Source organism: Xyrauchen texanus, chromosome 47 (assembly GCF_025860055.1).
Source record: "Xyrauchen texanus isolate HMW12.3.18 chromosome 47, RBS_HiC_50CHRs, whole genome shotgun sequence".
In the NCBI taxonomy this organism is placed as follows: domain Eukaryota; kingdom Metazoa; phylum Chordata; class Actinopteri; order Cypriniformes; family Catostomidae; genus Xyrauchen; species Xyrauchen texanus.
In genome coordinates, this window is record NC_068322.1 from 25,706,317 (window position 1) to 25,719,195 (window position 12,879).

At 38.6% G+C, this 12,879-nt stretch overlaps 1 protein-coding gene across 1 annotated transcript; it reads right to left on the bottom strand.

Annotated features, from left to right (window-relative positions):
- Positions 1-1,118: 1,118 nt before the first annotated feature.
- On the bottom strand, positions 1,119-10,680 carry LOC127639129 (ras-related protein Rab-19-like). Its single transcript, XM_052120995.1, has 3 exons — positions 10,055-10,680; positions 3,128-3,311; positions 1,119-2,938 (listed from the first exon to the last, which is right to left on the bottom strand). Exons 1-3 carry the CDS (start codon positions 10,271-10,273, stop codon positions 2,652-2,654), a joined length of 690 nt encoding a protein of 229 aa, XP_051976955.1. The 5' UTR covers positions 10,274-10,680; the 3' UTR covers positions 1,119-2,651.
- Positions 10,681-12,879: the final 2,199 nt, after the last annotated feature.

The following is a 12,879-nucleotide window of genomic DNA, read 5'->3' on the forward strand; positions in this document are numbered from 1 at the left end:
CCTCAAATGTATGTCACCCCCATATAAGGTAAAGAACTATTTCATTGGTGGGGGTCCAGTGGAATGTGGTTTTTCTGGACCATATAACAGAATGCTGAAACAATAAATTTTGAAGAGAGATTTGATAGCATTGGTTCTCTGTCATTTCTTTCTTCCCTCAGCTGAGCCGTATCGAGACGAGGATTGCAGATCAACAAATAAATTAAAAACATTGGATGACAAAATTATGTAACAGTTTGGGGGCTCGTCCGGGATATCTCCAGACAGGTAAGACTGATTTTATATATCAGGTATTCCTGTCTGATGCGAGATTGAATAAAACTTAGTTTAATTTGGCTCTATATTAACTCCATTAATAACTCTGCTCGGGGGCCTCTTCAAAGAGACGATTTTGCCCTATTAGGAAATAGGAAGGAGGGTTTTGCTCTATTATAATATAGGGAAAACCCCAGGGGTTTTAAGGATATCCTTATTCTGGTATGAATAAGAAGAGGACGGGAATTGTCCTAAGGAAAAGAGGGAATTTGATCTGCAGGAACCGTGTCGATCGGGCATTTTATTGTAGTATTATTAAAAGGGTGACATTGTGGGACAGGAAATAAGCCGTCCTCTATCGAAGAAAAATCCAAAATAATGGATGTTTTGCAATAAATAAGATTATAATACTGAGCCATATATCAGCAATTTGACTGGGTGGTCAGAGAAAGGAGAAAGAAAAAAGAAGAAAAAAATGAATTAGATCAATTCATGAGTAAATTAAAATCTATGGTTAAAAAGGGTGAAAGGACTCTCGGTGGGATTATAAATACATAAAAGGGTCATGCGATGTGTAGAACAAAATAAAACTATTCTGGGACAAAGGTCCTGAACAAAAAGAGACTAATCAAATGCACGCAGCGGTCTCGGTTTCAAAACAAGCTGCCTAAATATGATATTGTCTTGAACAAAGCTATAACCCCTAGCCTCCCAAATTCACCATGCGCACTGTTGTATCCCGATTTAACACAATTTAAAGGGTAACTCATTCGCTGCAGCTGCGGATGTATTCGATTCAGATTCAAAGAAAGATACGAGCGAGGGTACAACATCTGCATTTCCTTTAATCAAGTGCCCAGACGGATATAAAATCATTTCAATAACATTGCCAGAGATGCTGGCTATATGCAAAGAATTAATATATTAAAACCGCATACCTTTATCATCGAAACTGGTGCATCTAAAAGTTAATTAACGGCGCATTGCTATGAGGGCTCTGTTACGGGACACACTCTGAACTCTGTGGGAATGAATGGCATTCCTGTGAAGTGTAATATGTCACCGAAACATAACACTAATAATACATGGCGATTAACACAAGATTTGAAAATGAATGACATTGTCACCAGTGGTGCCGGATGTGTGCACTACTATTAACTAAATTCCAGCAGACCACACTCATTTTACTACTATTATTTTGTGTTCTGCACTCTTCAGTGTCAGTTATGCCAATTACACAGCCGCTGTTCGCATTCACATATGGAGGCCAATAGTAACATAATTTAGAGACTCGCCTGCTGTGTTCTCTGCTGTAGTGCACGCTACTTTGAAGGACACCAAGCTGCCACCTGTCTATTGCAATATGCTGACGACGTTCTGCTTTCCGGCCCGGACATCAAGTCATGCACCACCGCTTCAACTATTGTGTGCAATGTATTAGCGAAGGCTGGCTTCAAGACATCAAAAGAAAAGATGCAATGGTGTGAAACTGAACTATCAATCTGGGTCATGAACTACAGAAAGGAACAGTACGTCTCTCCACAGACAGAGTGAAGATGATTAATACCTTCCAACACCCTAAAACAAAGGCTTAAATGCAAGCTTATTGGGTTTAGTGAAATTTTGTCGAGCATGGGGTGCCAAACTGCTCGTTATATGAGAAAATCCTGAGAGAAGCAACACTCTCAAGGGCTGAGGAACCTATCAAGTGGACTGCTGAAATGGACATTGCTACCAAATCATGATGAACCCTATCATCTGCACGTGCACGAGGCGGCAGGCACAGCAGCAGTGATCCTCGCTCAGTCCCATTGAGGAACATATAGACCAGTGGCGTACTTGTCAACATTTTAGAGGCAGTCGCCAAAGGCCTCCCTGCATGTTTGTGAGCAGTGACTGCTGCGGCGTTGATGGTACAGCATGCAGAACGTATTGTTCTCTCACATCCATTAGTTGTGAACACCTGGATGTGCACCACTTCTATTACAATATACCCACAATTTGCAATCAAACACCCACAGATAGCACAAACACTCCCATCCAAACACACTTGAGATTTGCACTGGCACACAAACTGCACTTAGAATTAGCACTCTCACGAAAACTGAATAAATCTAGCGAACATAATTGTATTGCGGCAAGCGTGGTCATGAAAATAGAGCCCATAGTCTTTAAATTAATATTGCTGTGTCTGTGCCATCTTCTTGTTTTGATTCAGTGATATTTACTATATAAGATTCACACTTGTCATGAGGTTGTCTGAAAGATTTAGTTGAATCTTGTTACATGATTTTTTTCCAGATCAACAGATCAAATTAGTAGTAGTAAAACAGTCACTGTCACATTTCACTGAGATAATGGATCAGATCTCACATACTGTGTGTGTTTATTGTGTATCAGCATTCACAGATCTTCTTCTCATGTGTAAATGAAGCATGATTGTGAATGGCTCGGGAATTTGTCAGAAGTATGACTTGTGAGGAGTCATTACAGAAATCGTCCCGTTTCATGTTCATTCCATGTCGTAGCAGCAGTTCTCGTGCCATCAGGATGAACGCATCCTGTATGCTCTTAGCCTGTTTCGTAGAGGTTTCCAACGCTGCTAACATGTCTTTTTCTTCTGCTAGTTTACATGCATCCACAAAATTAACATCTCGCTTGGACTCCAGGTCACATTTATTACCTAGAAAAAAACAACAACATCAAAATATTCAAATGTCTTGTAGCACAGATAAGAGCCAATTTAAAACCCTGACAAAGTTATCACGGTTGGCCCATTTGATCAAAACACTAAACCCCAGGTTGCTGAATGTGGGATTTTAATTCAATTAAGTGTGTGTTTTTGTACTATATAATACAGCTGTGGTTTTACCTATGAGAGCCATGAGTACATTAGCTGCTCCAAACTGTTTAACCTCATGGATCCAGCGTGGGACCGAATCAAACGTGGCTCTACGTGTGATGTCATAGGTTATCATGGCTCCATGTGCACTACGGTAGTAACTTTGTGTGATGGTGCGGAAACGCTCCTGCCCGGCCGTGTCCCAGACCTGCATCTGCCAGAAAAAAATTCATACTGTCAAAAAAACTAATTATTCTCTATATTCTCACCAAAATTGTATAGGGTGATGCTTTAATTAGGAATATGTTCTGATTAAAAATGTCTTATGAAAAGCATTCATTCTAGTTTTAAAGGATATATTAATATAGTTTTATTAGATACTGTACTGTATATTTAAAAAGATTATATCATAAAACTACTTTGCTTTTTCCTAATGCATAATTTTAATTAATTTGGAATTGATATGTAGAATTTGTAAAGAAAAAAAAGGATCACAAAGAATCACTGTCCCAAATATGACAATGTCATTACCATCACACCAAGCATTTTAGGGAACATTTTTTGTTTTTAAATGAGAAGTGAAATTAAAGATAATAATTGTGTTAAATGTTAATGTTTTGGATATGTCAAATTTCATTACCATAATATTTGGGAAGTTTAATTCAGAAACAATTTTATTTTAAATTTGTTTCATATTGTACAATATTCCTGAGTACCATGATTCTTTGCAGGTAATGTGGGCAGAATTTTTAAACTTATACTGAGTCTATTCAGAACCTGAAGAGTTTGTTGTACCAAGATGATGAACTTATTGCAGATACAGGAGAGGTCCAGACAGCAGGATGCTCGTGTATTACAGGACTCAGGTGATGAGACTGTCATGCTGCTGTTTTTTGGCTAAAATATAATAATTTTGCGGGAGATGAATGTGTAGTAAACTCAATCTAGCTTTCAACTGTCAGTTTACATACAATCTCAGTATCTAAATGCTATAACCTACATGAAATGTTTTAGTGTTAACTGAACAACTTATCCTGTTGATTGATTGAATTTATTGTTCTTGTGTACAAAATAATGTATGTGCAGCCACACAATAAACTATACCATACAGAAATAACTATATGCAATACAAATAAACATATTTATTTAGACATACACCAGTAGCCAAAACTTTGGAATAATGTACAGATTTTGCTCTTATGGAAAGAAATTGGTACTTTTATTCACCAAAGTGGCATTCAGCTGATCACAATGTATAGTTTTCACAATAATGTGAAAAATGACTATTACAATTTGAAAAAGCATGATCCCACAAAAGCTCAATGGGGTTTAGATCCATAACACACTTTTCCAAATATCTGTGTTTCTTTGCCTACTCTAACCATTTCTTTTTGTTTTTCTGTTTCAAAAGTGGTCTTTTCTTTGCAAATCTTCCCATAAGGCCTGCACCCCTGAGTCTTCTCTTTACTGTTGTACATGAAACCAGTGTTGAGCGGGTAGAATTCAATGAAGCTGTCAGCTGAGGACATGTGAGTTTAGTTGTACATCTGGTCTTCCACATCTCTTTCTGTCCTTATTAGAGACAGTTGTCCTTTGTCTTTGAAGACTGTAGTGTACACCTTTGTGTGAAATCTTTTTTGGCAATTTCAAGCATTGTATAGCCTTCATTCCTCAAAACAATGACTGACTGATGAGTGTAACCTAGGTCTAATGGAAAGGAGGAGAGAACCGGCTTGGCAATATAAATAATATTTTATTGAATAACTTAAACAAAAAGACAAACACACACATGACGGACATGTCTGTAAACTATCTCTCTCTCGTCACACCACCGTCTGCCATCGGCCTTTATCCCTCTCGGAGGCTTAATTAGACTGATAATGGACCGGGTGTGTATAATCACAAATTTTGACCTAATATTTACCTTAAGACATGCCAATATAATGTATACTGTGGCAACTCAAAAACAAACACAAAGACAATGTTAAGCTTCATTTAACGAACCAAGTAGCTTTCAACTGTTTTTGATATAACAGCAAATGATTTTCTAGTACCAAATGATCAATTTAGCATGATTACTGAAGTATAAGGTGTTGGAGTGATGGCTGCTGGAAATGGGGCCTGTCTAGATTTGATCAAAAAATTACTTTTTTCAAATAGTGATGGTGTTGTTTTTTACATCAGTAATGTCCTGACTATACTTTGTGATCAGTTGTATGCCACTTTGGTGAAGTAAAGTACCAATTTCCTTCCGAAACAGCAAAAACTGTACATTATTCCAAACTTTTGGCCGCCAGTGTACATTATAAAGATTGTACACAAAAGTTCAATGTTCTCTGCAAAGCAACTATAAAACAGTATGTATTATTAAAAGCACTGTACAAATACATTTAATTGATAATGAATTAATGTACACACTGTTTTCCAAATCACCATTTCCCTTTAAGGGAAGACAAGCACATTCTGCAAAGCCACTCAAAGGAAAGATAATTGCAGGCAGGTAAAATGCAGGAAAGAGGAAAATCATAATACAGTTAATTTCAGAGTGATAAAACATCTCACTACTGTACATGTCTCATATAATAATTATGGTCTTCCACTGTTGAATTTATCCATTAAGCATGACAGCATGAAAATGCATTTAGCATCGTCACAGACAGTTCAGGAAAAACACTTTAATAAAAACACTTTTTATACTCCGTAATAATGCCATTTCAAAACACATGAAGCATTTACAAAAAAGGATGCTAAACAAATGAAAAAACTCTCAACTTTTTTATTGAACTTCTGCACATGTACACCCACCTGTTAGCACAATAATGCAGTCGTTTACATGTAAATAATTGCGCTCCATTTCTGGACGTCTATCGTAGCCGGACCGTAACGGTGGATTATATAAGTAATCCTGTTGACTTCTTGCCAATAAAGTTAAAAGAGCACACAAACTAATTATTCCAAAGCTTTTTCAAACAGATGTTCCGAAGTCAATCCTTCTGCATCTGGGACTAGAGCGCTGTACTTTGCGAGTGGTTTCTGATCATAACATTGCTGTTTTAGACAAAACTTTAGCTTCAATTGATTTTTTTTGTAATTAACATTTTTTATTGATTCAAAGAAAATAACACAACAGAGAAAAACACAACAACATATACACACCGAATCAACATTTAACCCTCATTAATATCCCTCCCCAAACACCAACCCCACCCTAACACAAAGAACACCCATGTGGTCACATAAAATAATACACAAACACACACACACACACACACACACACACACACACACACACACACACACACACAATAAAATAAAATCAAATAAACATGCATAATTGAACTAAACATCTATCCCACTCCCTTCCCCTAGAGTCCCCCAAAACCATCAAATACCCCACTTCCTGAAAAACAAGTCCTCCAGCCCCAGCCTTCTATCTCTAATCTTCTCAAAAGCCGCCATCCTCCCAATCTCCACACAACACTCCGGAAATGGTGGCGCTCCATCTGACGTCCACCCCCTGAAAATAATTTGTCTGCCAATCATGACACCAGTCAGAACCCAATTTTTTTATATATTTGTCCCCTGAATTTATAACTTCCCCATCACCCAAAAGTCTGGGGCAAAGTAAAATTTGTGTGCCCAGAATGTCACACAAATTATTCTGCAGTCTCTAGGCACTATCATGATTTCTAGCTCGATTACACTTCCTAGTGCTTGACACATGTGCAGAGCGCTAGATGGCGCTATATTTTGGTCTGTTTTCACCCAAAAACAACTGGATTTTAAGTAAGTAATTAAAATGTATTTTATCCAAAAATCTTGGATCTTAAAACATGCCGACAAAATATGGGTTGTGACTCCAACTTCTGATTGGCAAAGCCATCAGGTGGGTGTGTCTTTAAGACCAAGCCTATATACACTAAAGGGGGTCCACTAAAATCTTTGTAAAACCTTAAATTGTATAATGCGAACCCTTGCATCTCTAGATCCATATTTGACATTTTTCAGAATCTTAGTCCACACGCCATCCTCCAATACAAATTCAAATCTTTCTCCCATAATCTCTTAATAGAAGTTAAAGCTCCATCCCCCAGACTCTGAATTAGCAGGGAGTAATGCACTGATGCCTCATGACCTTTCCCAAAAGCAGTAATCACCTCTCCCAAAGTTGCTGCCATTTTAGGGGGTGTGTGCTACACCCAAAAACAGTACAAAGCAAACAATACCTATAGAACTGAGATCTGGGAATCCAAAAATTATGACCCAAATTCTCAAAAGATCTCAACACTCCACTCTCATTCAGGTAGCCGGGTGTAGCAACCCCCCCTCAAAATCCACTCTGACCAACAGAAAGGGGACTTGTTGATACACAATTTTGTGTTAAGCCATATGCTCGAGGCAACATTTAAATAAATGTCCAAATTGAATACTCTGGCCACTCTTGTCCAAATCTTGTGCAAATGAGAGATAACGGGGTGAGATTTAACTTCTCTGGTTAGTTTGATATAAATGCTTCACAATGATGAAATAGGGGCAAGGACTTACTGTTCAATAGAAAACTAGGGAGGGGCTCTTTCAGGTGGAAGCGACCAATGAGCTAAATGCCTGAGACCGAATGCATAATTATAAAACAAAACCTTGAGTAGGCCTAGCCCACCTTTCTCAATCAAGAAAAATAAAATAAATAAATAAATACTCCGTGACTTACTCAGCCCGTCAACTTGGTGCAACATAAGATCTTTATCAGATGATCTCAGAAATTTGGCCAGAATTGATCGGGGCCTGTCTCCCTCAGCAGATCTGCGAGCCAGGACTCTGTGAGCTTGCTCAATTTCCAATTTATGGCCTGTTATGTCGAGCAGACTCAGGAAGAGCTCATCAAGGAATTTCACCATATCTTTGCCTTCTTCATGCTCAGGATTTCCAACAATCTGTATGTTATTCCTTCTGCTCATATTTTCGAAATATTCCAGTTTTTCCAAAATGTGTTCCAAGTCTGTTTTGGACGTGGATGGATTAGCGGATAATTCCCTTTCAGATGACTCCAGATAATCGATCAGTTTCTCAACATCTGCCACTCTTGTGACCTACTCAGAGAATTTTGTTTCCATCGCCATAATCGATTGAAGTATTACAGCGAGATCCTCCAAGTCAGCAACAACCTTCATCAGCATCACCGAGATGTCTTTTAATATCTCCAGAGTCTGAGGATTTTGACTTCTTTGCCATGTTTACCTCAAAGAGCAAGTATTTAACTGGGTGTTTTGAATCTCACTGGATTATAATATGAAAATAATAAAAAAAAACTAGCCAAAGGCACAGAGATTTTGCTCACACATCTGCTCTTCGCATGGCATCACCCATCACCTCCTGTCTGTGAAATTTTAAAGACATCTTACAACATTTAAAAAGCAAGAATCTAACTGCATGACATGCAACCAAGCAGTGACCGGCTACAAACAAAAAATACCAACCAATCGCACTTCCGCTAGCCAACCAGAAATTCCGCCCACCCTAAAAAATACAGTGGACTCACTGAGAATATTGTGAATCCTTTCATAGTGAATTGAATGCTAGCTTTAGTAATTTCAAGACTTATCCAACTTTTCCTCTAAAAGATGTTGAAGCTATTGTATTGATAATTTTGCACACAGTATTTCATTGTTAAGGGCCTTAACAGCAACTGTTTTGTAGGTTTGTAGATCATTTTAACAAAAAAGGTCTTCTGCATAAGTGGCACCTATGCATCCTCACTTAAGGCTCTTCTGTAATATTCCACACTTCTCTGTCCTTCAACACATTCTTCATTATGCACCCACTGTCTTGACAGTCTGTCCCCTACATAGACAACATATCTTTCCTTGCTTTTTGTTTGTGAAATAAACTTTAAGTAGTTATTAAAATTGACTTCATCAACATGATTGAAGAGTTTGAAAAACTGAAAGATAAATCAAATCAAACAGGGTACAAAAGACTGATGGGGCTGTGTGGGTACACAAGACTGACGGGGCTGTGGGGGTACACAAGACTGACGGGGCTGTGGGGGTACACAAGACTGACGGGGCTGTGGGGGTACACAAGACTGACGGGGCTGTGGGGGTACACAAGGCTGATGGGGCTGTGGGGGTACAAAAGACTGATGGGGCTGTGGGGGTACACAAGACTGACGTTGCACACAAGACTTAGGCTGTGGGGGTACAAAAGACTGATGGGGCTATGGGGGTACACAAGACTGATGGGGCTATGGGGATTTACAAGACTGAAGGGGCTGAAGGGGTACACAAGACTGACAAGGTTAAAGGTGTACAGATTAAAGATTACAGACTGACAGGGCATAAGACAAAGAAGGTGGTAAACACCAAATTAATAAATTGTTTGCAGTCTGAAAGAGCCCTCTCTGCCTCAGAAGAACTATATTACATGTTAATGTAATATGATACACAAAGTCCAAATAACAAAACTTAAAGTCCAAAGGTGATTTCTAATGAAACTACACGAATCAAAATGAAAATGTTTCCAACCCTCCTGTAATGGGTTTATACTTGTATGTTCTTATTCAACATCAGATTAGTCTGTATAGTCCACAGATACGAGAGACAAACACAAAGTTTATGCATGAAACAGAACTACCATGTTTATTTATATTATCATTTCCTGTTGAGTAATGACGTAACACATTTGGTGTAAAACCTTATAGCATGTGGAGCTAGATATACCAACAGAACCTGTTCTGCTAAACCAATGCTGGTTTAACTTGTTCAGTCTTACACTAAGACATTCAATGTGTAAATGCTTATAAGAATCAGGCGAGCTTAATGTATTACACACTTTTGCATTCTAACTTTTATTTAAGACTGTATTAGCCAAAAACATCAAATAAATTCATTTGTAATGTTGTGCAGGTATTTTACATTCTAGTAATATTTTAAATTAATTTAAAACATGAATGAGCCAGACCTTTACTCTTTTGCCCTCAATGTTGAGCGTTCGAACAGTGAAGTCGACTCCAATAGTGTTCTGCTGCCTCTCTGAAAATAGTCCAGTCTTGAAGCTCTGGACCACACAGGTTTTCCCCACATTAGAATCTCCAATTAGAATAATCTTAAAGAGGAAGTCAAATGAGTCTTCTGGTTCTAATCCAGAATGCATAGTCCACTCCATCTCCTCTTGATCCATGTGTTAGACTGACTCAAGATCAGGACAACATTGTACTTGGTCCAGTGTCAATATCAATGTTATATGGTGTTAAAACACGTTCTTCAGTAAAGCTCCCAAAATGAGTGCTGAACCAGTGTCCCGTAGTTAAATGTGTTTATATGTCTCTGTTCACCTGAGCTCAGGTGTTGCTCCTAACACCCTGTCCTTACATATCTTGTTTCTCCTGAGAGGTGCGCAGGTTTTCTCTCAGTAATTCCCACAGGAACAAAGAACAGACAAGAGCTCTCAATGTACTTGCATCTCAGAGCACAAAGACCTTCTGCTGTTTCAATCCTGATGGTGTGTTCTGCTGGTATTGATATCCTCTGCAGCACTTTCAGCTCTCTAATGTAAATCTCCACTGTGTGTCTGTGTTTCCATGCCTGTCTTTGCCTCTCTTGTTGTTATCTTTTCCTTCTCAACCAGCCACCTGGTGTAACAGGTGAAAGTACTGCCTACTCAGCTGCATTATTGGTAATGTAGTTTATCAGTATATCTAAACTACTGTAAACTGGTACACAGCCTTTGGCTAAATGTTTCCTAAAACAACCAGAGAATTATATGTATCTTAGTAGATGAATAAAATGAAAGTCAATTTACAGAATATACATAATAATTTAATAACGTTAATCAGGGACGTGCACAGACATTTTTGGGGGCAGGGGCTCAAGTGGAAAAAAAGGGCACTTTGCATAATTATTTTGTAAAAAAATAAAAATTTAAACAAAACATAAAAAATATCAACACAACTCTGACTTCCTTACCAATTTATATGAATTCCCTCACACTCACGCAATATATAATAACAGATTTCGTTTGACTTGGTGGCTGCATAGATTACTAAAATAATTCCCACTGGTTAAATGCTGTTTAAACAAGGCTAATATCATTAATAATTTAACAATTACATTTACCAAATAAAACAAATTAGAATAGAAAAACCAACATACCTGTTCAGTAAGACACTGACAAATTGTGATATTACAAGTGACCTTAATATAGTAGGCTAATATATTGCCATTGATTATTGCAGGTAAATCAACGTGTTACTATATAAAACTAAATAGGCTATGTATTTTTTTTTTTACAAAAAATCCTCACCATCAGCATTGGTGTGTTCCACCTCAACATGTCCGACGAGGATGTTTGTGGGCTGTCCATCAAGCAGGATGCGGACATACACCATCACACACTACTTGACAAGCATTTCGGTGTCTCCATCATTGATGATTCAGATGTACTGAGCTGACGATACTTTATCTGCGGTGTTCTCGCGGATGGTATCTGCCATCACGCCGATGATGTTGGCACATGACTTGTCATTTGCATACGTCATGTTGATTTCAACACCGTTCATTTTCATAAGCTGCAACATGGGTTTAAATTTAGTAAAGGTGAGCTCTTCTATGGTGGTGTTAAATTTCACGTTCAGCTCTGCCAATTGAGCGGAACGTCCGGCAGCATCCTGGTGATTAAAAGCTTCAACAATCAAACCTGATCCTGAATTCTTTGGCACACGCTGATTTTGGCATTTCTTGTGCTTGGCACTCTCCCCGTGTTTAATTAAGCTCTTGCGCTTAAAATGTGTGGATTCAGTGGCGAAGGCAGTGTTACCTGCAACCTCCAATACAGGTGAAACTCGAAAAATTAGAATATCGTGCAAAAGTTCATTAATTTCAGTAATTCAACTTAAAAGGTGAAACTAATATATTATATAGACTCATTACAAGCAAAGTAAGATATTTCAAGCCTTTATTTGATATAATTTTTATGATTATGGCTTACAGCTTATGAAAACCCCAAATTCAGAATCTCAGAAAATTAGAATATTACATGAAATCAATAATAAAAAAAGGATTTTAAATACAGAAATGTCAGCCCTCTGAAAAGTATAATCATGCATATGTACTCAGTACTTGGTTTGGGCCCCTTTTGCATTAATTACTGCCTCAATGCGCGTGGCATGGATGCTATCAGCCTGTGGCACTGCTGAGGTGTTATGGAAGACCAAGATGCTTCAATAGCGGCCTTCAGCTCTTCTGCATTGTTTGGTCTCATGTCTCTCATCTTTCTCTTGGCAATGCCCCATAGATTCTCTATGGGGTTCAGGTCAGGCGAGTTTGCTGGCCAATCAAGCACAGTAATACCATGGTCATTGAACCAGGTTTTGGTACTTTTGGCAGTGTGGGCAGGTGCCAAGTCCTGCTGGAAAATGAAGTCAGCATCTCCATAAAGCTTGTCTGCTGAAGGAAGCATGAAGTGCTCTAAAATGTCCCGGTGGACGGCTGCGTTGACTCTGGACTTAATAAAGCACAGTGGACCAACACCAGCCGATGACATGGCTCCCCAAACCAACACAGACTGTGGAAACTTCACACTGGACTTCAAGCATCTTGGATTGTGTGCCTCTCCATTCTTCCTCCAGACTCTGGGACCTTGGTTTCCAAATGAGATGCAAAATTTGCTCTCGTCAGAAAAGAGGACTTTGGACCACTGAGCAACAGACCAGTTCTTTTTTTCTTTAGCCCAGGTAAGACGTTTGACATTTGAAGCCCATGTCCAGGACCCGTCTGTGTGTGGTGGCT